The sequence below is a fragment of the Alexandromys fortis genome, unplaced genomic scaffold (genome assembly GCF_014885135.2).
Source record: "Alexandromys fortis isolate MF-2015 unplaced genomic scaffold, M_Fortis_MF-2015_v1.1 scaffold_300, whole genome shotgun sequence".
NCBI classification, from domain to species: domain Eukaryota; kingdom Metazoa; phylum Chordata; class Mammalia; order Rodentia; family Cricetidae; genus Alexandromys; species Alexandromys fortis.
This window is the reverse complement of record NW_026068183.1, coordinates 367,302-393,154: the sequence shown is the minus strand read 5'-3', so window position 1 is coordinate 393,154 and position 25,853 is coordinate 367,302. Positions and strand designations below refer to the sequence as shown.

General features: G+C 42.3%; 2 protein-coding genes, 1 non-coding gene and 1 pseudogene across 8 annotated transcripts in view; 3 read left to right on the top strand and 1 right to left on the bottom strand.

Annotated features, from left to right (window-relative positions):
• The window catches only part of Phc3 (polyhomeotic homolog 3), a 70,144-nt gene extending 61,927 nt beyond the window's left edge, over nt 1-8,217 (top strand). For all 4 annotated transcript variants that reach the window (XM_050129253.1, XM_050129252.1, XM_050129251.1 and 1 more), the window contains one exon: nt 343-8,217. In XM_050129253.1, coding sequence (XP_049985210.1) covers nt 343-497 — 155 coding nt within the window. In that variant the 3' untranslated portion in view covers nt 498-8,217. The remainder of the gene's footprint in view (nt 1-342) is intronic.
• Nucleotides 8,218-8,355: 138 nt separating this feature from the next.
• Nucleotides 8,356-25,853, bottom strand: part of Gpr160 (G protein-coupled receptor 160) — a 46,966-nt gene continuing 29,468 nt past the window's right edge. The window contains exons 3-5 of one of the 3 annotated variants that reach the window (XR_007589657.1): nt 24,242-24,368; nt 22,482-22,647; nt 19,278-19,379 (exon numbers count right to left, since the gene is read on the bottom strand). Coding sequence is in view for 2 of the 3 variants with exons in the window: in XM_050129258.1 (XP_049985215.1) it covers nt 9,843-10,934 (1,092 nt within the window). In the remaining variant the exon portion in view is untranslated. Of the gene's footprint in view, nt 10,998-19,277; nt 19,380-22,481; nt 22,648-24,241; nt 24,369-25,853 lie in introns of those variants that run through there. The other 2 variants (XM_050129258.1, XM_050129257.1) reach the window with 2 other exon arrangements.
• Nucleotides 18,816-18,918, top strand: LOC126492711 (U6 spliceosomal RNA). The gene has a single exon (XR_007589659.1). It is a non-coding gene; the product is annotated as a U6 spliceosomal RNA (small nuclear RNA).
• On the top strand, nt 18,851-24,337 carry LOC126492708 (CDK5 regulatory subunit-associated protein 2-like; annotated as a pseudogene).

Sequence of the window (25,853 nt, the reverse complement as noted above, 5' to 3'; positions counted from 1 at the left end):
TAACATTTTATTCCTCTCTGCCTATATGTGAAGTTATGTTTTGGGAAGATGAGCCCATGAGGTGTAAAGCCTCAGAATGAAGTCATTTTTGCATGGGAAATGCAATATATTGACTGATTGCTCTTACCTATTGTTATTATTTTCTGCACTGTTTTTAAAAGCAAGATTTCCAAGTAAACTTTCCTTGGTTTTGATTTCTTCAAGGATGAAGCCCAGGCTTACCAAGACAATGGTTTATTAGCTTCTGTTGCATACTCTCAGACCCAGGGACAGAACAATTGTCACTGTTAGGAGCTCCGTCTAATTGTGTGTAACTCTAACCTTCTTCTCCTGGAATTCCAGGCTGCCAGGATGTTGCAGATGAGTTCAGGGCACAAGAGATTGATGGACAGGCCCTGCTCTTGCTAAAAGAAGACCATCTCATGAGTGCAATGAACATCAAGCTGGGCCCAGCCCTGAAGATTTGTGCACGCATCAACTCTCTGAAGGACTCTTAACAGGAACTCAAGACGTTGATGTAATATCAGTTTTATCCCTCTTAATGGTAATGGTAAAGCCTCATTTGGCTGAGAATATCAGACTGATGATGGAAGGCAAGCACTTTGGGACCACCACTTGCAGTGCCGACATTTCTCTTCAGATACCCTAACTCATCATACATTTTCATAATTAGCCAACGTTGGTAAAGTTAATTTTACCAGTTACATATAACACTGAAAGACTTGTTACAGAGGCCCATATTTTTCAAAGAAACATGTTATACTAGATAATTTTTTAAAGGTAATGTTTATCATTAGTATAAAAGAAGCCTTTTAAAAATAATTATTGATTTACACCCCCCCCTTTGATTCTGTTTTCTTATACATTTTTCTACCCTGTTAGTTTTCCAAAGGTTATCATAGAGATATAAGGTAATTTAGGAGCCCATTGACAGAATCGAATGCAATGAAGTATCAGTATGTTTAAAAAACATATCTTCCTGACAAATGCTTTGTCTTTAAAACAGGATTGTGTTCTTGCATAAGCAGTATTTATGGAGGTCACAAAAGTCTGTATTCTAGACTTCACCCAGATCGGCATGACTGACAGTTTTCCTCTTGGTTTTGTACATTAAGAGCAATAGTTCTCAGTGGAGAGGTCTCTTTTTGTCCTCCAGGGGGCATTTGGCAGTCTCTGGACACATTGTGGTTACCACAGCCTGTGGCTGTTACAGGAATCGAGGAGGTTGTAGTAGCAGCCAGAGGTGTTGCTGAAAGCTCTTCAGTGCACAGGACTATTACCAAGAGTGACCTGTTAGAGATGCCAGTAGTGCCAACGTTCAGAAGCTGGTGCGCAAGGAGTGCTGTGTGTTGGTCTTTTTCACGTGCAGGGAACATACTTTAAAGATAAGGTCTGATAAGGAGTACATGTATAGTGAAGTATTATTCAGATGGCATTAAAGTTCTGCTGAAGTATTTTTTTTTTTTCAGTTTAACTGTATACTAGAAAAGGGAAGAAAATCTGTAAAACTGGTCTACAAGATTAGCGTAATTTACAGAACATGTGACTGAGGGTGTACGGCACTGGTCACCTTTTCCTGGCTGTTGCCCTGTACTGGTGAGGGTGGAAGATGCAGTCATGCCTGGGAGAGTTGGCAGTGGGGTGTGACCCATCCGTGTGCTCTCTCGGAGCGACCCTGCTTGGATTCTTCCCATAAAGCATTGAAAGTGATTTCTCTTAATTGAGTGTTCACTCAGCAGTTATTTTCTGTAGAGTTAGGACGTTAAGACAGAGATTTCTGTGGGTGCTCTGAGAGCCTTAAGTGCTGGGCATCAGAAGATCTTTACTACATCATCGAGAAATCTCAACAGTTAAAGGAGCGGCTCACAAATCCTGGCCACAGACATAAGAGGCAGCAGAGTCTAAGCTTATTCATCTTCACTGCTCTTTCCAGAGACTGTTGAGCCAGTAGAAGACTAACAGATGTCACAAAGGTATCACAAATATTTATCTTTTGTCTTTGTGTACATTAGAAAATGTTGTTATTTTTATACAAAAATATAGTGGGTAATTTTTTTAATCTTTAGATGCCTCTTGTTTGAATGTATGCTTTGTGGGATTGTTAACGTAGTAGTTGAAGAGGTGTTCACTGCTAGTCCTGTGTAGACTCAGAATGTGAAAGTAGCAGGAGGCTCATGTTTCAAACCTACAGTAGTATAATCTCTGTTACATATTTCTTTGCATCACATTTTGTTATTAACGTTTCTAGAAAGGTAGGTACTCTCTAGTCCATCCCATTTATTAGTAGTAATCAGTCGTCATGGGAGTTGTCATAGATTTTCCCCTCATCCTCCTAAACATAGACTAAGCAGCACTCAGAGATTGCTACTATATGAAGGAGGCACAAAGGTAGATTTCCTCTGGAATTAAAACTGGATTGTAGTAATCCACAGTTAATACAGAGTTGATTGTCCAGTATAGACCTCCAGCAATAATGCTTTCCCTCTTGCAAATGCTTATTATATAGCCTTTAAGGTATTAACTCTACAGTTCTACTAGAATCAGCCCACTGTGTGCTTATGAGAAACCCCTGGGCCTAGCACTGCCTTTAAGTATCCCTAAGCAGTGTACACGAAGAGTTTCTGCTGGAGAATGCCTTCTTGTCCTTAATCTTAGATGTAGTCCAGATCTTCTGTTGTCCGCACTTAAATTCAACAAGAAAATAAACTTTTCTCCCCTACAAGTGGGTTGTTTTAAGAAATGGCTTGTTTGCTGTCATTTGGTAGTTCTCCCATTGCTGCAGGTATTTCTTTAATTTAATCATCCTAATTTGAAAGCTTTAATAATATGTATGTCCCCCTCTCTCCTGAGCACTAGACTCTTCAGTATGACATAGATAGGAAGAATGCCATTTTCATTCCCTGTTGTATTACTAAGTGCTTTAAGAACTTTCCTGGAGGAAAAAAAAAAAAAAGACAAGCAGAGGGGAACATGAGTTCATCCTATTTTTGCTACTCGAGTTTGCATTTCCTTACTTTAAATCCTTTTCCACCATGGGACATACCTTTCACATTTTATTTAAGTTCTATTTTCTTAGGGAAATAAACAGCTGGCTTGTAAAAGTTACTTTATATGACAGTACTTACAAGCTTTGTGTAGACGTGTGCAGGGCACAGCTACACAGCTTCATTATAAATCAGCACAGCAGAGGAATGCTGTCTTCGTCCGTGACAGCTTTGAGGGCATGGAACTGCGATGGTTACATTCGCTTCCATTTGTGTGGAGTTCTTTCTAATTGTGACATCCGGGTTAAAGCTTCACCTGGGAGGAGAGATGGCAGTGAGTGAGCTAGAGAGTGGCTAAGAGGCAAATGGGGCTTCCCACTGTGTTAGTTCCATTATTGCAGCATTGAACACGTTTCTGCACTTTTTGGGTTACCTAAATAAATAGGAGTGGGTTTGTGTGTGTGTTTAGGAATCCTGCTGCTTCCCTCTTTTGTTGTTTGTATTGGACCATGCTTTTGAATAGTTTTTCCATAGTCAGTCTTCATATAATAAGTGCAAAATTGTTAGTCACAGATCTGTTTACAATATGAGTCTTGGATTGACGTCTTTCACAGGACACAGTTTCTTACAAGTTTGTTTAGTCGTGTGCCTCAGAACTCAGAGCCATGCTTAAGGGACTCAGTACGATCCTGAACCAGAGAGGTAGGGAAGGTAGTCGTGTGATTTTAGGCTTGGATTTCATGTGTATACGTGATTTTAGAAAGAATAAATTACTACTGATGCATGTGAATGAAGCTGATCTTGCAGCTGTTGTCATTGTGTGAACTCTGCCTGGTAATACTGTTAACGCATTTCAGACGTGTTTTCAGCCTGAGAGGCTGTATGTTGCGGTTTGAAGACTTTCATCCTTTGTGATGCCAGCAACACTTGCTGCCAACTGGTATTGTTAGTGGCATGGAATGGCTTCACCTCATTTCTTTCACTAAGCCCCTTCTGCCCCCAATCCTACCCCAAATAAGCTGCATAGAGCTTTCTTATTAGTTCTTGGCTTGGGGCTGGGTAGTATCCTGCTTGGAAATCTTCAGGATTTTGTAACAGGCTAGACCTTTATAACCATACCAGTTGTATTTCAATGAAAGGTTTGTCCATCTATGCAAATCATTTCCTAGGTATGTTTCTTGTGCACCATACATCTAACTGTGACTAGTTGGACCTTGGACCCATCTTGTGTGTGTGTGGTTGGGAGCTGACAGGAAGACAACAAGGCTAGCTAAATGAAGACATTTAACATGATGGTGGTCATTAGCAGCTTAGAAAGACCCATGGTGCTGGGTGGTTGGATTCCCACTGTAGCAATGTGAAGGTCTTACAGTGTGTTAGTTGTCCTGTTTGCTGGTACTAGGGTCTGCGGTCAGGGCTTCACACTCCACCTCTGAGCTTACATCCTGTGCTTTCTGCTTGATTGCCTTTACTAACCTGGAATTGTGATCCTCTGGCCTTCTTTCAAGTGCTGGAGTGCAGGTCTGTGCCACCATGCCAAACCTAGCCCTGGTGGTTTTAAATGTCAAGATTTGCCTTTAATCAAATGAGTTCTTTCTCTTATCACCTGACCCTGCTCTGAGGTGGGCTGATGTTATTGGTACCACTGGTACCCAAGTGAGTAGTCCTGGATTTCTAAGGATAACTAGTAAGAGGGGGAGAGAGAGTATCTGTCAGAACTTAGAAGTTGTTGTGAGTAGACAGAAATTAGAGGAGTTTCCACATTGGATATCACAGTTGACACAGTCTTCAGGGCACTGTAAGGCAGTTTGTGTCTCAGTCTGAGGATCAGTGACTGGGTCCCAGTAAGCACAAGCCTGCCTGTGTTCATGACATGAACTGTTCAACTCACAGCCACCAGTATTGATATCTTATCAGTCCATTTAGAATATTTTGTTTCATCTCAAAGATTAGTTTTCAGTTTAGATGAGTAAAAATAAGTGTTAGAAATAGTAAATATGTTACTAATATTTAATTTTAACCTATTGAATCATATATCTTAAATTCTGGGAAGATATTTCTTTTGTGTTAGAAGATTATAAAATGCATTACCCTACAGTTTATAGTTGAAAAAAAAAGCTGTTTCTTCAATTTAAAATGTTGAAAATGACATTAGCTTTTTAAAAAAGTTACCTAAAATATTAAGACCTTAAAAGTTGTGCGTATTAGTTCTAGAGTTCAAGCTACTTTGAAATTATACCAAGAGAAATTTTTCTTTTTCCTTTTGAAAGTTACAAGGTACCAATTGAAAAACAATGACTACCATCATGTTCCAGAGTAAAATATTAGGAGGTCCTGCCCTCTGTTGTGAAGTGGTCCCAGCTTCCCTAAGACAGAGTCCCATGTGTGTACACACTCTCTGGCAAGTGCCATAGTTACGGGAAATTATTTCCATGATGATTTTATTTTTTTTTCCCTTTTGGTAGCTTGTGGACATTGTGTTTTATTTTAAAATGCAATTAAAGTAAAATGTTAGGTACAAAATGAGGTTCTAACACCTTATATTTAGGCAGAGGTCTTTCTGTTGCTTTTCAAGTGTACACCTACTGCTCTCCGTGATATTCCTGGTATTGGGTATGAATCTGTAGAAAGAAAACTTTAAAAGAAGGTATGTAATGAATAAATTTTAATTTTGAAACAGTCAGTATAAATTTAAAACATGCTAGCATGGCATAACTTTATGAAATATAAGAGGGATGTATGTATTAAGTCCTTTTATACTGCCTAAATCAACACCAGTCATCTTAGATGTCATAGTCCCTATTGGCTTAATGGAGTACGTCAGTGTTAACTGCTTTGTGGACTTTTCTCTGACAGTGGTGAAAAGGCGTGGAGATTACATCATTGAAACAAACATGAACCCACTGTAGAAGGAAGGGACTTCTGTAGTCTTGCCGCAAGTAAACTAAATATGTACAGTGTTTAAAGTTCATGTACTTAGTACCTGTGTTAAATGTTTTGGTAGTACTAAAAAATGAGCAAAATTGCTATTTTTCTTTAGTAGTAACATGAATCCACTAGCTGCACTGCCCTGCTGATGGAGATGAAACACTGTGGCTGTGAGCTTGGGATTGCTCCAGATGGCAAATTAGCTTGGTTTGTAATCTCATTTGAATGTGCAGTGTGATTCCTGCACTGTTGATTTTTGGCTTAAGTAATTACTGAAGAAATATCCTCCCCCAGCTCTAAAACTAGTCCTGAGCTCCATAATTGGGATTACCACAGGTGACTACTCTCCACACGCACCTGTTCATCCATTTGTCACTACTGGACACTTCGCCCTGTGCAGCATATACGACTAAAAACAAAGTAACAAATCCAGTCTTCCCAGACAACCTCACTGCTGCTTAAGCATATATGTACTTACTCCCAGTTAATGCCCTGTTGCCTGGGAACTGGGGTTATTAACAACCGAGGGGTCCAGTCACATCACCCCTCTCATACTGCACATCTGTCGACAACAGTGTGAACACCTGCCGTGACAGCTGTGAGGGCTGTGACAGGTAGTGTCAGACTAGTCCTGGGCATGGCGTGTGGCAGATGAGAAGCTGATGTGGAATCTTAGACATCTTTAGATCCAGTATTGATAAGAGCAGTTTTCCAAAACAGAAACATCTGAGAGGAGGCCGAACAGGCTGCTGCTGTTTCTCCAGTGTTGACTGTGGTGTGCGCTGCTGTCAGTCAGAGGAGGGATGCGCTGCATCATGACACACAGGACTGGTAATAACGCAGGTCGTGCTGCGCCGCAAGTGTTTGGCGAGTAGAGATGGAGTCACAATCAGTTATAATTGGGTAAATTCTCTTGTAACTCTGGGATTCTGTGAATCAGGTTGTAATTTTTTCTTTAAATACTAATATCAGTTGATGATACTAACATTCTTTATAAAGATATAAAAATATATTTTAAAAACTTTTATGTATCATAGCTGTAGCTTTTTAAGGTGGGAAAATGTCCAAGGAAAGTGTTAGATGACTATATATAATGGATGCATTCGAACAGATATTTTTTTTTTAAGGTATACTAATCCAAATAGCCCAGTAATCTGGCCTTTAAATTGTTCTGTGATGCTGGTTACTCTTAAAGTGTTTTAAGTTCTTTAAAGTATACCTAAATTGTAATATATCCCATGCTATTTAGATCTCTGTAGCATTAACACTGATTTTGTAGATGTATTCTTGGAACTTCATACTTCACCCAAGAATACAGAAATTGTAATTTTGTGTGTGATTTCTCACATTGATGGACTGCTAATCACCTTATTCAAAAGATGGGTCTTATTGTTTTTGTTTTTGTTTTTTTCCAAAATTGAGATGTTCTTGGAAATTGCAGGATTGTGCTAGGAATGCAGGTTGTGTGTTGCAGACAGTGTGCACAGGAGCGGATGCTGACAGTAGGAAAGGACTCCAGCCTCTTGATTCAGGTAGAATGTTCTCTTTACTGCTTTAGATTTGTTCCACAGGGGCAAGTTGCTGTGATTAACTACTTTTTAACCTTTTAAGCACATTTTAAAAAAATAATCTTACTTTTGATTCTTCCCATTGTTCTATAATCAAAGTTTCATAATAAAATCTCAAAAGATGATTCATCAAGGAAAAAAGCACCACCAACGGGGAATGAAAATGTGTTTTAATCTTAGAGAAAGCAAATATTAAGGTTTTATGGATGTGTCTTACATGGGATGTTGTATTAGAGTCCTCACAGAAAATGACATAGTTGTAGCACCCTAGCATAGACTTCCTAGACTGGTGTTCATAGCTACAGTTTTACAATGTATAACCTAAAAATGAAGTTAATTTTGCATTATAAGAGCACACCATTATCTATGTAAAATCTGTTCATTTGATGTATTTTTTTAAGAAAAGAGAAAGCACTTTCATATTAAGTCGCATGTGTATGAATTTTAGACTTCCTGTTCGTATGTCTATTCAGTGAGTAAAACGGAGCATCAGATGTTTGCTGGCGATGTTAACTGCTAATGGAAGCACCTTATACTCTGCTGCTTAAACTTGCTTGGATTGCACCTTTGTTACCTGCACACTTTCACATAAAGTATTGTAACAAGGCTTTGAGTGGGTCTGGGTGGAAGTTAGTGGTGGGCCTACAGGATCTTTTATTTATGTTGTTTATATTACAATAATATATTGTAGACCAGTTGTAACTTCAGTTCTTTACAAATAAAAACTTGACTGGTTATTGTATTTTTACTTCTTTAAGCTTTTGAGATATGGGAAAATCTAAGTAAAGACCTTAATGGAGGGCTGAACTGGTTATACATTTCCTAGCATATAATCTACTAAAAGTATACATTAAGTTCAATATAGCTAAGTATGTTTTATTCTCATGTTATGGCCATTGGAGGGCGGAGGCAAACATGGCAAGGAAAGCATGCACCACGAATTACAAGGCCAGCTCCTGACATCTGAGCTCAGTGCACCATCACAGGAGCATGTCTGCTGCCCTGGGTTCAGTCCCCATCGCCATGCGTCACAGATGAGCATATGACTTAAATCAGGTCAGCCATTCGCCGAGGTTTTATATCTGAAAATAGGAGCCATAAATTGGGATAATAAAAGCTCAGGTTATAGGCAGCTGGCATTTCCTCTGCATTAACAAATGAAACGTGACATCCCACGTTTCCTAGTTTATTTCACCACCTCATTATGCCAGTGCTTTTATTTATTTAGTTTTGGTTTTTTGAAACAAGGCTTCTCTGTGTAGCTTTGGAGCCTGTCCTGGAACTTGCTCTGTAGACCAGGCTGGCCTTGAACTCAAGAGATTTGCCCACTTCTACTTCCTGAGTGCTTGGATTAAAGGCGTGTGCCTCCGTTACCCAGCCTGTACCCTTTTTCTTAGAATGACTCAGGTTAGGTTTGCATCACAAAGTGTTGTCTGGAATGTTTGATATCTTAAGTATCAAACGCAGGTCACAACTACTTGTTAAAACATCTTGCTTGGTGGGAGAGAGACTAAAAGATCTCTTGTGGCCCAGGCTGACCTTGAATTTCTTGTCTTCCTGTTTACAGCTCCCCAGGTATTGCAGGCACACACTACTACACTACTGCATACCTAAACTTTGTGTGTGCTGTAAGCACTCTTCCTAGTGAGTCTAGCCCCAGCCTCTAAGCCACTCATGTTAGAAATGCTAGGAGTGGTTCTTGAAACACATGGTGTTTCTAAAGAGCAGCCAACATATCTATGTAGCTTAATTCATAATATGAGTTCAGCTTATTCTGACTTACATTGCTTCTCTTTAGGGGTTGTTTTCCCAGAAGATTGGAAGTGATGAGGAGTTGTGCCCAGGAGGTTTGGGAATATGTGATTGCCACTTCTGGGGAAGGTGTCATTGGCATTTATACAATGTGTGGAGTTACCCTTTAAGACAGAATCATCTAGCCCTAAATAAGAGTCTGAGGCTTTTTATAGTCTATGTTGCTAACATGATTATGATCTGACATAAATGAACATGCAATTGATATGTTATGGCAAGAGCCCCTATGGATCCCAGTTCCATAAGCTGAACAGCTGAAACTTTCCAGGAATATTTATAATATCTTAGCTATATTTAAAATGAGCTAATATTTCCCTTAAAGTTTATTTTTTCTCTAAAGTTGATAAAATATTTAAGTTCAGATCTTAAAGTTGGCAGTGAAATCTCAGATTGGAGTAAACATCAAGCTGGCCACACGTTAATGTGTTTGTTTTACTTTTGGATTAACATCAAATAGTACACAGTGTTGCTGAACAGGCATAGAAACTTTGTTGTTTCCTTAGCACTATTTAATATCCACTACAGAGAGGCTGTGCTAAGAAGTTCTAAGTTAGGGGGACACGAGCTTCAGTTCTGTGTCTGGAGCCACCAGGTCTGTCTGTGGTGCTTCTGGAGTTCCTCCCAGCACAGCAGCCTGTGAACAGATGATTATGGATCTAGGCCTCTCCACTTGCTTAAGTCTATGGATTGGAACAAAACAGCATTTCCAGTTGACAAAAGGATCCAGAGGTAATGTGCTGTCCCTTAAATAAAGCTTTTGGCAGTTAAACCAAGAAATTGCAGCAATGAGAAAACTGTTGACAAAGTACAGCCAGGGCACGTTCATTTCTATGTATGCTGGGATTTGAACTCTGAGTGAGAGGGTGAGGACCTGAAGTGCTACAAAGGGAAACCAGGTACCAAGAAAGCACACAATAAGCCTGGGCAAGAGTGCTTCTCTAGTGCTCACTCCAGAGTGGGATGGGAAGGGACAGTAGAGGATGGTCTTGTTCATATAGGATGCTATCCTAATAGCTTGTACCATGGCAACAACTTCCGGCCACGAAATCAGAAAAGCCACACATAAAACTACCAGCATAGACAATGACAGCCAGTAACTCTGTGTACTGACATAGGAAGGGCATTGGTATAGAGAAGCGCTGTGTGTCTGCAGGCTTTGTGCGATGGCTGGCTCTCTTAGAACATATGCAAAGACTGAAATCCAAGTTAAAATGACTGTCAAGAAATAAAATAACTTTTGCCACTTAGATGAGTGCTTGGTGGCTCCAGACAGAATCAAACAGTAATCTATACAAGCTAGTAAGCAAACTGGATAATGCAAAAAGCCATAAGTGAAGGAAATAATTTGTGTGAGCAGACAAATATGATACTGTGTGAACCTAATACCTAGAACTACAAAGTCCCTGAAGTAGAACAGAATGGAAAGGTTAACCCACAGCAGAAGATCAACAAATGCTAGTGAGAAGCAGAAGCACTCCATAAAGCCCCAGTGGGTGTCTTTCCTTTTCAGCCCTAGCATGAGGATATTCAATAACGTTTTCCCAAGTATGATGAGGAACAACAGACAGCTAACATCTACGGGCTGCTTCGACTGGTGTGACAGGGGCTGGAGAGAGCAGTTCTCTGAAGGAAGAGCTGTCATTTTAATTCAAGACGATCTGATGAAGACGTAGGACAAGAAACAGCTTCACTTTGTTTTCTTTCCCTGCAAAAAGAAAAACCTTGATGTTATCTCGGGGGTCTCTCTACTGTAAAACCTCACATGCTTCTCCATCTGCACAGACTTGTGACTTGTGAGTGAAGTGGCACTTCTAGTGACAAACAGATGCACAGACAGTGATCTCTCCTAACGCTATGAAGAGAGATCATGATCAAACGTGGTCAGTTTTTGAGCTGTCTTTAAATATTACATAAAAGTGTAACTTCTCTATTAAGTATGATTTTAACAACTTGCATTTACCTCAGTCAGAACATTAGAAGAAGCAGGCTCGGGGTAATCAGCTGCTCCAGACAAGCTCTCTTTTTGTCCTTTTGACAGTGAAATTTAGAGCTTATGTGTAGGGGCCATTCTTGAGTAGCCATTTTCACCTTTTTCCATCTAGATTTCTCTGAAGCTCAAAAATCGCTAGGTTGAGAATAATGGGGGCCTATGAAAGAGCAGGAGTTCTCCTCAGGATATACTTGTTTAAATGTGGCAGCCAGGGAGAGAACACAGGAAAGAGCAGGAGTTCTTCTTAGGATACACTTGTTTAAATGTGGCAGCTGGGCAGAGAACGCAGGAAAGAGCAGGACTGGAGGCATAGGTGCCCAAGAACAAAAAACAAGAGCAAAGGGCGGGAGCTGAACCTTGAGTGTCAAATGCATGGACAAGTGGGAAAGCAGTCAGAGAGGAAGAATATTCCAGAAATGGCCTTTCAAGAAAAAGAGAGAGGATAAAGTTTATTGTCTGGAATATACAAAACCCCTCCTGGAGTAATCTCCAGCACTCCACCCTCTCAAAACCCCAGATAGCAACATATATCTCAAACACACACACCAGCAAGAAAAACAGCGGAATCCTAACAACAAATCTGAGGGATGTCAACAATTAGATGGGTTTACCCAACACATGGTAGGGATATCATTAAGATGTGCTGTATGCAGCCATTAAAATATCAAGAGGGCTGGGATGTAGCACAGTGGTAGGTAGTACATTTGCCTTGTATGTTCACAACCCTGGGTTTGATCCCTTCTACAAGAACAACATTTAAAAAGCTTATTCAGATAGGAAGATTAATTCTAGTGAAAGCACTATTTCTATTCTTGCTGAAACTTCACACATTAACGATAAATTTCTACAATATTTTAAGTGAAATATAAGGTGTAATATTACGCAACATAGAGGCATAGTGGCATGTGTGTTGAATGAATACCAGCTCCTAGGAGGCACAGGCAAGTGGATCTCTTGAGTTCAAGGCTAACCTGGTCTACAGAGACAGAACATCCAGACCAGCTAGGGCTGCAGATAGCTCATATTAATAACTTAATGATACACTTGAAAGCTTTAAAGAATAAGAACAGACACCCAAAAGAGTAGACAGGAAGAATTAAACTTAGAGGTGAAATCAATGAAATAGAAAGAAGAACAGTACAATGAAAAGATGATTTAGTTCTTTCAAAACATTAATAGTATTGATAAACCTTTAGCCAAATTAACCAAAAGAAGATCAAAATTAATATTAGAGATGAGAATGACATTACAGCAGACACTGAGGAAATTCACAGAATCATGAGGACATGCTTTAGAAATGCATTTCTGTATGTGTACAACCTATCAAAGTTAAAAATTGAAATAGACCCATAACATCTAAAAAGATAGAAGCAGCAATTAAAAGTCTCGCAACTAAAACAAGCCTGGGCCAGAAAGAGTTTGGAATTTTGCAAAACCCTCAAAACACCAATATTCCTCAGTTTATTCCATTATACAGACCAACTAAAGGAAATTAAGGACCAATATTTGTTATGAATGTAAGTGCAAAGAGTCAACAAAATACCTGCAAACAGAATCTAAGAAGACATAAATGTTAATCATTATGATAAAGTTGGCTTCCTCCCAGTGACATAAGAGTGGTTCCATATAAGTTAATCAGTAAATGTAATCCTTCACATAAATAGAAGGACAAAACCCACAATGATCATCTCATCAGTTATAGAAAAGGCCTATGACCAAAAAAAAAAAAAAAAAAAAAAAACAAAACAAACCAAAACAACATCCCTTCTTGATACATTTTGGAGAAGAGAAAAATGGATCAGGAATGATTAAGTTGGGCAGGGCTTGGGAGCGCACAGTAGAGAACAGACTATGCTGAGGGATAGCCAATATTAAAGGCCTTTGAGTCAGTGGTGGTGCACAGACACCTGACATTCTGGCACTTGGGAGGCTAGCCAGGTGGGTGTCTGAGTTTGAGGCCAGGATAGTCTACAGAGTGAGTTCTAGGACAGTCAAGGCTACAGAGAAGCTGTCTTAAAAAAACAAAAGGCCCTTGGAAAGTACAAGTTTAAATGGAGTTATGCTGGGAGTGATAGGCAAACCAATTAGATACCATACACCTTCCAAATCAAACCACCAGTACCTGGGATGGGTCACTTATTATTTTTGAGTTGTTTGTCAATGATGTTCATACACCTGCACCCAAATATCATAACCTATTGCCAATGTATTGGTTGCCCTCTAGAAATTGATGGTATAACCCTATTGCTAAGCTGGACAGTGGTGGCGCACAACTTTAATCCCAGCACTCAGGAGGCAGAGGCAGGTGGATCTCTGTGAGTTCGAGGCCAGCCTGGTCTACAAGAGCTGATTCCAGGACAGGCTCCAAAGCTATAGAGAAACCCTGTCTTGGAAAAACAAACAAGTAAACAAATCTCTATTGCTGAAGATAACACATACTTGAGAAATCTAGCTGGTACTGACCTGGAAGCTTTCCCCTACTGGCAAGTTTTTATGTTGCTGGAAGATACTATATATGCTACCAGAGGAGAAAAGTAATTGTCTCATCCAGCTATAACCTGAGCTCTAACAACAACCTGCCTGGCAATAGTGGCACAAATGTTATAGAAGTAACCAACCACTTTTTGCTTGGATTTAAGGCCTGTTCCACAAGATAGACTCCATACCTGAATCTCAATAAGGTCCAGAACCTGTGGTTAGATAGGCAGTTTCGAGTCCACTGTGTCCTCAAGGGCCTGAAGGGATGGCCCAGGATCAAAGGCTGGGGTTGACGGGCTGGCACCATCCAGTAGAAACTGCCACCTTGGTTGACAAAGGGGCCTCAGAAGAGGCTGGGGGGCCAGGCCTCCCTAGAAGTGAAGGGCAATCAGATAGGGGCTTCTTTGGGCCCATGAGGGGCTGTTTAGGTAGGTGAGATTGCTCTGAGCTAAGACGTGGACATTTCTGTTGTGACTGTCTAGGACTCAGCAGGGCAGGCTTTGGAGGGCTACTCTGCTCTGGGCCTTCAACTAATTGCCGGGGCTGCTTGAGGCCCACCAGTGACTGTCGGCAACTGGACTGACCCAGGAGAGATCTACTGGCCGGCTCTGCTGACTCAGTATGGATCTTCTGACCCAGCACCATCAGTCTTGTGTGCCATAAACTTATTAAGGTGTACATTTTATTTTTAAAAATATGTAAAAATTGTGTTAAAAATACAGTATTTTAAAACTATAGGTATAAAAGAAACCCAAGAAACAAGCTCTCAAGGTCCCCCCCCCCCACCATCCTCACTTCAGTTTAACTTGACCCTCTCTGAAAACGGTCCATTCCAGATCTAGCAAACAAGGACAAAGAAATGTAGCTGTCCACCTGATGGATACTGCATGCCCAATGGGGGTGGCCTGAATAAGGAAAGAAGCCTGGAGGGAAGGACAGACCACACAAAGCTCTCCTTGGAACAAGAGACACATTGGCTTAATTTTAAACATGCCAATGTTGTTTTAAAATGGGGGTGAGGGAGGAAAATGCTGAAGGATCACATTTATAAAATCTTGGACCAGGAATTGGTTCAGTGGTAAAGAGCAAATACTCCCATAGAGGAGCCGGTTTGGTTCTCAGCATCCACACTGGATGTTTCATAGCTATCTGTAACTCCAGTTCCAGGGATATAGTGCTTCTGGTTTCTATGGGCAGCTCGACTCAAGTGTACACAAACACACAATTAAAAATAAATCACAGGGGCTGGAGAGATGGCTCAGAGGTTAAGAGCATTGCCTGCTCTTCCAAAGGTCCTGAGTCCAATTCCCAGCAACCACATGATGGCTCACAACCATCTGTAATGGGGTCTGGTGCCCTCTTCTGGCCTGCAGGTATATACACAGACAGAATATTGTATACATAATAAATAAATATTTAAAAAAAATAAATCACAAAACTTCAGGGCAGGTGAGCTTGTTCAGATAGTGAAGGTGTCTGCTGCCAAGCCCATAACCTCAGTTGAATCCGCAACCCCATGTGGTGCAAGGAGAAAATTGACTTTCAGGTCGTCCTCTGACCTCCACACATAGACTGTGGTTCCTCCCAAAATGAATGAAAATTAGCAATTTCTTTAAAATCCAGGCTTAAAAGTGTATCTCTGGAGCAAAAGAAGCAAGAGAATGCTCTATCTTCAGCTATTCTATTGCTTACATCGTCCATCCAAAGGAATTAGCAAAGCCAGAAAGCGCTGGCTAATGTAAGGCTCAGGAAGGCTCGGTTCTAAAACCTGCCTGGAATGGCTAGATGAGGAGTCTGACACAGAGTGTGTGGGAGAAAACCCAGGGAAGGCACACATCTGGAGGTGGAAAAGCAATTAAAGGGAACACGCAAGAAGTAAAGTTCTGGGTCATTTTACAGTGGTTCCTGAGTATGGCTATAGAAAAGAAAACTTTCTCAGGTGAAACATTTCTTAGAGAATTTTATATATGTAGTCCCTTCTTGCATAATCTACTACAAATATCCAAAAATTCCAGTATTTTCTCCTTTCAGTAGGCTCCCAGAATGAGGCGAAATCGTCTTCTACTCTACCTGTCCAGAGTTTCCCTTGAGAAGGCTCCACAGGGGTTCAGAGATGTACAGAATAAGGTCCTTTCCTGTATCTATTCATGTGCCTCAAGTGCAACCTGGAGCACACACATGGAAGGCCTTTCCCAGACATCTTGTCTTTGAGATCTGGTGCAGCAGGGAAGTGCTGGCAGACCTGCGGGGCCCTTCTGTGCTTTCTATCTATAGCACCGCGGAGCCCTGGCTATCCTAGAACTCGCTCTGTAGACCAGGGTTCACCAGCCCCTGCCTCCTGAGAGCTATGTTAGACTTACTATACTAACATGCTATACTTACTATACTACACTAACATGCTATACTTACTATACTACATAACATGCTATACTTACTATACTACATAACATGCTATACTTACTATACTACATAACATGCTATACTGACTCTGCTACACTAACATGCTATACTTACTATACTACATAACATGCTATACTTACTATACTACATAACATGCTATACTTACTATACTACATAACATGCTATACTGACTCTGCTACACTAACATGCTATACCATTGGCTCCTTGTGTGTTGTTTCACTATACAAAAGGTGTGCCTAACCTCTGTGAAGGGAAACAGAAGTGGCCATCATTAACAGCCTTTCTAGTAAACAGTCTAAATGTCCCTGTAGAGAAAGCAAACACCATGGACTAGAGGCAGCCCAACTGCTTCCCATCTCGGTTTCTTTGAGCAGGAAGGAGGAGGCCTGTGCTTAGACTGACAGTCCACTTGAGATGTGGAGTTGGGCACACCTAACACAGCATCTGCTTAGAGAACTCTCTAGTATAGCAGTTTTCCCAGTGTCCACACAAGTAGTTCTTACTGTTTGGTTTAAGGATTTCTTAACACTTTTGTTCTAAATAATATTTTTAAATGAAAAATCACTATATTTTCCCAAACCAAAACAATTGAGCAAATTTACAATTTCACAATTGTTTTAGTATCTAGGTGAATATTAGCTAAATTCTCATCTGCATTTAATCTGTCTAGATACCCCACATATTGTACTGCTTCTGGAAAATTCTCTGTACATTCATGAGAGTTGGAGAGTAAAAAGGGTTAGTAACTTCAGGCACTTTTATAATCCAGCAATCGTGTTGCAGAATCTCATTTCTGGTCCTAAGTTTCTGCACTGTTTGCAGCAGGAGACACTGGGCCTGGGGTGCAGGACACGGGACAGTGCCACAGCTGTCTGTGTGAGGCTGCTGCATGGAAAGGACCTGCAGAGAACACTCCTGAACTTGTCAGGGTTCCACATACCCTAGTCCTAAAATCAGTTATGGCCAAACCACAAGTGGAAGTGAAGAAAGGGGCCCAGCCTATCCATGAAAGCACCGTCTAAAAACAGGCCCCATCTAAATGCAGGGGCTCTGTCACTGCTGTACCCACAGGAGACTGTAGTCAGCTGTTGGCTCAGAAAACTATCCTTCCAAAACATAAATGCACACTCTTTTAAGATGTAATTCTTGTTTGATAGTGGTTTCGAAACTTGTTATATATAACTGATAAGGTACAACACTGAAGCTCCTGGAATATACACGATGAAAACTTCCCGTTTTATTTAGTACTTCAGCAGAATGGTGTCCACTGACACCAGCACACATTACACACCACGTACATATGCACATTAATTCCTAGGTTCTCGCTGGTAGATGGGCCCATGTGGGGACATCCTTCAGTGTTCTCTTCCCTGCCACATGCTAGGTGATACAGTTCCGGATGATGGAGGCTCAGCCAGTGTGGGTCCTGGGTATGGGTAGGGCTCCTGAGGAGTCACAGTCGATGCACGGCATGAACAAACCTTCACTGCATTAAGCCGCTGGGATTTTGAGATGACTATGAAAGCCTACCCCGACTAGTTCTCTGTGTCCTTTGAAAATGTTTTTAAACTCACGTTATTTATTTCACAACAGAAAAACTATTAGAGAAAACTGTAACTTTGAAAAGCAATACAAATGTAAGAAAATTGGTTAATATTACAATTCAATTTTAATTTAGGTGTACTAGTAGCTTTTAGGTTTCCTTCTGACTTGTTCAAACAGGAAAAGAATATCTCAATTCAATGATCTGAATTTGAACGTCAAGAAATGAGTGTTGAAAGAAGGACATACTAAGGAGCAGAAATCAATAAAATTTAAGAACAGCAACAGGGCTGAAGCTTCTGTAATCATTAAGATGATAATTAATGACTATTTTGAACCATTTTTTCCAATAATTTAAGCATTTGTGATAGCCAGGTAGTGATGGTGCAAACCTTTAATCCCAGCACTCAGGAGGCAGAGGCAGGAGGATCTCTGTGAGTTCGAGGCCAGCCTGGTCTACAAAAGCTTGTTCCAGGACAGACTGCAAAACTACAGAGAAACCCTGTCTCAAAAAAAAAAAAAAAAAAAAAAAAAAAGAGAAGGAAAGGAAAGGAAAGAAAGAAAGAAGAAAAGAAAAGAAGAAAAAAAATCACATCTTGGGGCTGAAGAGGTGGCTGTTCTTCTAGAGGACCCAGGTTCAATTCCCAGCACCCACATGGCAGGCAGATCAGAACTGTCTGTGACTTCCCGTTTCCTGCTGAAAAACACTGATGCACATAAATTAAAAATAAACATTTGTGATGAAACAGTATAGACACTACCAAAACTCACCCACAAAAAGAGTGCTAAATATCTTTATTAAAGAAACCAACCCTGGCTGGAGACATGGCTCAGCAAATAAAAGCACTCGCTACTTTTGTAGAGGATCTGGATTTGGTTCCTAGCACCCACATAGCGGCTCGCAGCCACCTGTAACTCTAGTTCCAGCATCAGCAGGCACATCTGTGCTGCATGTGCACAATACAGGCGCAAGTACCAATACACATAAAATATTTTAGTCTTAAAACATCTATTTAAAAGCCTTTCCTCAAAAAGGTTCAACACAATTGCTTCCCTTGATTGATTCCACCGAATGTCTAAGAATAAGTATAGGAGCTTGCTTCGGTAGCACATATACTAAATTGGAACCATACGGAGATCAGCATGGCCCCTGTGCAAGGATGCCACGCGAATTCGTGAAGTGTTCCATATTTTTAATGGAGTGCTCCCAAACGTGGCAGGAAAAAAGGTCTGTGCTATCAGAGCCTGGAACATGAAGGACTTTGAGAATCAGATCACTGAGCTGAAGAAGGAGAACTTCAACCTGAAACTCCCCATCTACTTCCTGAGGCAAGGATGCAGCAAGAGTGTGCTGGCCCACTGAGTGCATCTACAGGACAGACACTGAACTCAAGGTGGAAGGGAAAGTCTGAAGCAGGGAGAGATCAGTTGCTTATCAGTGCCTCCGACGCAGTGGAGAGCCTCGCCGAAGGTGCAGCAGGTGGAAGACCTCCTGACGGAGAGATACATCTTCTAGAAGATGTGAAAGCCGCCCAGGCAGAACTGGAGAAGGCCTTTGCAGAGACGGAAATAGAGAAGGCGTTTCGCCTCAGCTTGGAAAGCAAGTCCTCTGCAATGAAGAAGATGCAGGCGGGGGACCTGGAGTTGACTCTGGGTCTGGAAGACAAGGACAGACTGAGTAGTTGAAGCTGTCTTTAAAGAGCAGAGAAGCTTTAATTCAGTGCTTAATGAGGAGAAATCTCAGATGGCATCTCCCGATGAGAATGTGTCATCTGGAGAACTCCTGGGACTTTCTGCCTCTCTGAGGAAGCAAAGGAGACAGACACTGAGGCTGCACAAGAGAACAGCAGAAAGTGAGACATCACTTGAAAGAGAAGATCCAGGCACTTCGGGAGGACCTGAGAGAGAAGGAAAGAGAAATTGCTACAGAGAAAAAATAGCTTAAAGAGGGAGAAAGCCATCCAGGGCCTAACCATGGCATCAAAATCAAAGGAAAAAGAGGTTGAAGAACTTAGCTCCAATATCAAAGAGCTCACTGCTGCTCTCACCAAACCTGGGGAGGCTCCCTTGGTAACACAGGCCACAGAATTCCAGGGCTCTGAGGGCTATGAGGCTGCCCTGGCAAAAAGGAAGCCTTGTTGACCGAGCTGCACTCGTGCTGAGAAGCGCAGACTGCTTAGGAATGTTAAAATGGTCACCCATGGGGCTGGAGAAATGGCTCAGTGGTTAAGAGCACTGCCTGCCCTTCCAAAGGTCCTGAGTTCAATTCCCGGCAACCACATGGTGGCCCACAACCATCTGTAATGAGATCTGATGCCCTCTTCTGGCCTGCAGGCATACATGCAGACAGAATATTGTATACATAATAAATAAATAAATAAATAAATAAATAAATAAATAAATATTTTAAAAAAATAAATAAAATGGTCACCCAGGAGTTGAGTGACCTGAAGCAGGAGAAACTGAGACTAGAGAGGGACCTGGAGGAAGCCCACCAAGAGGGGAGCAAACGGGCCCACACCACCCATGACCTTAGTGAAGCTGAAAAACTAAGGAACGAAGCGAATGAGAGAGAGAATGCAGTGGAGAGGCATTGCAAGGAGTCTGCCGAGTGAAAGCAATACAAAGCTCCACACTGCAGAGCGAGTGCTTGGGTGTGTAACAGAACGTGGAAGTCAGAAGAACCTGCTGCTTCGGAAAAAGCAACAATCAGACTATGAAGGGCTGACGGGGGACTTAAAGATAGAACAGAGCATCTATGCCCATCTGGTGAAGACTCTGCAGGGCTCAGATAGTATCAGTGACCTGCAGGCTGAGCTCAACAGCTGGAGCAGGATGGGCCTGCCTATCGGAATCTGCAGAAGGCCCTGCAGGAGCAGCTCAGTGAAATTCGGAGGCAGGAAGAACCGTTTTCACTTTATAGTGATCAGACATCATATCTGTTTGCCTTATGAGCACAGTCAGTTTCAAGTGGAGCATTTTTCTCAAGTAGAACTCAAGAAAAAGGTCAGTGAGCTCATACAGTTTGTGAAGGACCTATACATAGACATCCAGCACCTAAAGAAAACCATTTTTGATCTTTCTTTCCCATGGGTTTCCAGGGAAATGACAGACTTGAGTCAACAAAATAGAGATCATGGGGGACTATGCCAAGAATGACTGCAAAAATGAATATTTAAGGCATATGGATTCCAATATTTTAGACCATGATGGGGCTAACACACCTGGTATCCTTGGAGACCAGAGCCTGGAAGACAAACTCCTAGGCCTGTTTGCCACTTTGTTCCAAAAGAAGGCCACACTGTTGCTGGGAGCCAGACCAGATCTTCTGAAAGCACTGGGTGCCTTGGTTTTGGAACGAATATACTCGGGAGAGCAGGAACTTCCTGGAGATCACCTTGATAGTAAAGCTAAGAAGGCACTTCGGCAAGTAGCTGCTCAGCTGAGAAATGAACTTGACCTTTCCTTCCCAGACGACTCATTCTCCAAGTCACACAATGAACTCAAGTCAACATGGGGGACCTGGCTAGTAAAGACAGGTGACAGAGCCAAGGTGGAGCTGAAGAATGCCCCAGTGCAAACTACCACCATAGAGGACGCCCCCATGAATTCAAATCTAAGGGCAAGAGAGAAGCTTGGGAAGAGAAACCAGAAGAGGCCACTTTCAGCACTGACCCTGAGTCAGAGGCCTTGTGTGAGATGCAGGGCTATGAGCCACTCCCCTTCCATTCCCTAGTACAATCAACAAGGATGCTGAGAAGACAGACTTGATGCTCCAATTAAAAGCTTCTGAGTTACTGGAAAGTATGTATGACCTTCCTGCTTCCCCAGAGGTGGTAGCTCAGCTCCAGGTTCTGGTTCTAGAGCTGCAGGGGGAGCTGGAAGAGTGTGAACCATGTGATAAGAAACTCCATGACAAGCTAATTCTGGCAGAGGCAGTGATGGAGGGGGATGCACTACCCAGCCCTGAGTTGCTGAATGGGCCTGCAGCTGTTGTGAGAGCAGCCTACCAGGACAACCCAGGAGAGCAGGACCTGAAACCACACACTCTGCTTGGAAAGACAAGGAAGCGGACAGTGACCAATACACGAGCTTTGAGATGGGTTCTGAAATGTGTGCACCTGATGACCTTGCCCTATTACCAGCATGCAAAGAGAACACTGGAGACTTCTTAGGCCCAACCTCTGTAGCCACTTACTTGAATTCTAAGAGTCAACTCTCCATTAAAGACTATGTGATTGGGACTGACCAGTCTGAGACCATCAATATCCCCAATGACACAGAAGTCTTAAAACAGAAAACCCATGCCTTGCAAACTGAGCTGGATAGCTACCAGAACTTCATTGTCCAGTTACAGAAGCCTCTCAGTGCAGTGAGGCCATTATCACAGATTTTTGTGGGGCAGATGGGGCTCAAGATGGCTTGAACAAGTCTATGGGCCAAACAGATGATGAAGAGATGACAATTTCAAGTTTGCATCAAGTACGGTATGTGAAGCATATGAAAATCCTCTGTCCACTAACCCCAGAGATGATTGACAGCGGGATGCCAGAGAGCCTCACTCAGTAGCTGGTGGAACAGAAGGAGCTACAGAAGGAGCAGAATTTTAACTTGAAACTTTTCAGTGAAATCCAAGACCTAGAGAACAAGTTCCGAGACCACTCCCCATCAAGATAGGATTCACTGGTTCAGTCTCAAGCCAGGGAGCTCCCCTACAGCGGCAGCAGATTAAGGATAGCCATGACATCTGTCATTTACCGTCAACACATGAGCACCATGATCAAGGCATGCAAGGAGCTTCTGCAGGCCAGCGATGTGGATAGCTGAGTGGCTGAGGGCTTCCGGGAACAGCTAACACAGTGTGCTGAGCTGCCTGAGCAACTGGAAAAGCTGATTCTCCATGGAGTGTTGGCCGGAGCGGAAACTGTAAGAAAGGTTACAAACTGAGGAAGACGACTTAACCCATCATCACCTCCTGCCTGACTCTCCTGGGCCTTCTGCCTCTCACACACTGTCAGATGGTGGGATGTGTGGGAAGTCCTTCCTGTCCTGAGACCAAACGGCAGACAACTAGACTGGGAAGCTCCTGAGTATGGAGAGCCATTTTCCTCAAGACTTACTAATGGAACACATACAGGATATTCGAACTTTGAGAAAGCGTTTGGAAGAACCTATTAAAACAAATGAGAAGCTCCGGAAACAGCTGGAATGGCAGGGGTCTGAGACTGACCAAGGTTCCACAAATGTTTCTGCTTATGGCTCAGAGTTGCACAGCTCTCTGGCATCAGAGATACATTTCCTGAGGAAGCAGAACCAGGCCCTCTGTATGACGCTCGAGAAAGGGTCCAGAGATAAACAGAAAGGCAATGGGAAATGACTTGAGTCCCTGTCTAGGAAGGCTGCAGGTCTCGAGCACCTTCAGCTAGAGCACACCAGTGTGAAGGGGGAAAATGAGAGGTTACAGAGAGACATCAGCGAGGAGGAGACACGATCGGCAGCTGATCCAGGAGATCTGCAGCCGCCGCCAGGAGCTGAGCAGGTACAGGAAGAAGTGAAGTCAAGGCAGTAGCTGCTCTCACAGAACGATAAGCTGCGCCAGCCTTCCAAGTGGAGCTGAAGGTGGATAAGAAGCTGGACAAGGAACATAGGAAGCTACAAAGTGAGGCCCAAGGCGAGGCATCTAGAGAAGCCCAGAATGGGCCCGATTCTTTCAGCGACCTGCATGGCCTCCTGACAGAGATGAGGGCCTCCGTGAGCAGCTACAGAGGAGCATCCAGACTAACAGCGCTCTGAGGAGCAGCTGTCACAAGGAGTGAAGACGCCCCAGGAAGGGGCCTCACTCTGGCTGTCAAGGCCCTGTCACCAAGTGGTCCCTTCAGCTGGACAAACATGATGGCAACAAACGTCCTGAGGCCAGTGATAATTCACTTGATCTATCTGAGTCCACCCAGGCAATGGCACCGAAATCAGCTTCCGGACTCCTCTGCTCTCTGGAACTGACGTGGACTCGTCTCCTGTGACAGTAGCACGTCCATCATCAGTCCTCCTTGCATGCCCTGCCTGACTGCTGAACACCATGTGTGGGCAAGCAAGAGTGGCCACCATATGCTGGGCCTCACTGAGGACCATGATGCCCCCCATAAGCAGATCAGCCGTGGCCAGAGACTGCTTGCCGAGATGGACATTCAAACTCAAGAGGTTCTGAGCCCCACAGGTCAAAAACTGGGGCTAAAGATTCCACTCTCTGTGCCTCTGAGCAAGTTTCTCTTCAGCATGAACACAGCCAGGCTGATCCTGGAAGAAGCCTCAAAGTTGCTGATACTCTTCTAGAAGGTCTCAGTCCCCACAGATGGCCAGTGTTCACTTCACTGTGAGCAGATTGAAGAAATGAAGGCAGAGATCGCCAAACTACACAGAAAGTTGTTTGAACAGGAAAAGAAGCCGCAGAACCAGCAAAACTTCTGCAGCAGAAAAAGCACCAGGAGAAAGTCATGTGTGATCAGTTGGTCATGACTCACCAAGTCCTTTAGAAGGCCAGTCGAAACCTGGAACAAAGGGCTAGGACTAGGACTGCCCATTCGGGAACATCCAGTTCCTGCAGTCCGGGCTCATGAGGACATCTTCCGGCTAATAAATCTTGTGGTTCTGAGAAAAAAAAGTAAGTATGGACTGTGAATAGTAGTTCAAGAAAAGTGTATCATAAATCAACATACTTTATGAACATAATAACCTTTAAGAAAACACTCACAATGGAATCTACCAACACAAAGTCCTACAGAACCAGTGCCAACCAGTTTAGAAAATCTAATAACTCCCCATGTTAGCTGAGGGTAGGGAAAGCCTCAAGATCAGAGGAGGAAATGCAGAAAGCATTTCATAAAGCCCAAGAGGATACAAACTCTCAAGCCACAGACAGGAACTTTCCCAACCAGACAGGCAAGATTAAGACACACCTACACCTCATGCTTAGTTCCCAGGGTAGCAGTTTCCCTCGAGACCATCCTATATCCACTCTCCATGCCTACTGAGTGTCTCACTAGGGACCCCCACCCACGCAATGTGCAGGAATTGGAACTCAAAGGAACACAGACTAAAAAGAAATAAAACTACCTTCATTTGTGGGTGACATGTACTTAGGGGATTTTATGGAGCCAAAATAAAGCTTGGCTAATTAACACAAATCATGATTATATTTATGTAATACTACAAAGCTGTACAAGAACAGGACAAATCAGAAAAACTTAAGGATACAACTGACAAAGCACAATATTCTGAAAACCAAAAATTATTATGGAAGAGAAGTCCTAAATCAGTGAAGAGAGACAGAGACTAGAAGACTCAGAAAGCTTATCTTGTGGAAACTGACAAGCTGACATGATTTATCTAGAAAGATACATGTCCCAGGAGAATGAAAATGATTTGTATGAATGATTTTATGTAACATTTTATCTAACAATTTATATAACTTTACTTGCTGTAAAGTACAGAAACAAAAACAGCATGGTATTAGCATAAGGACTTTCCCATAAGTCAGTGGCACAGAAAAGAATTTAAAAAACAGATCCAAAAAGTTATGGTCAATTAATTTTCCAAGAAAGTGCAAGGTGATTTAATCCGTGAAAACGTCTTCCTTGAGGGCTGGTCTTTTCTACACAGGCATGCGCACACACGTACAGAGAAAATGAAGAAGAAAGCCTTATTTGTGACATCGGAGGACACTAATCACCAAATCACTATTCTTCTTAAATGAGAAAATACTGAGTGACTTGTTTTTGCTTGATTTCCTGCACTACTGTGCCACCTGGAGGCGGAACAGTGCAGACAAGCAACCGCCAAATAAAGGAAGGATAAAACCTGAAAAGGGTCAGTTTGCAGCCCTAGATGTTCAAGATGGAGGCAAGTCACTCGTCAGAGGAGAAGATGAAAGAATCACTGTTACCTACAATGCTAACCTGCCAAAGGACCTTCAAGTTCAACGGTAGTTTCTCATACAAAGAGAGGACAGGGAAAAAACCACCCACTGGCAATCTATGAGACTTGTTTCATTGGTAAAATTCTAATAGTTCAGTGATCAGTGGGAGGGGAGATGGGGGATTCTCTGAAGAGCTGGGAGAAGAGAAACTATTATCA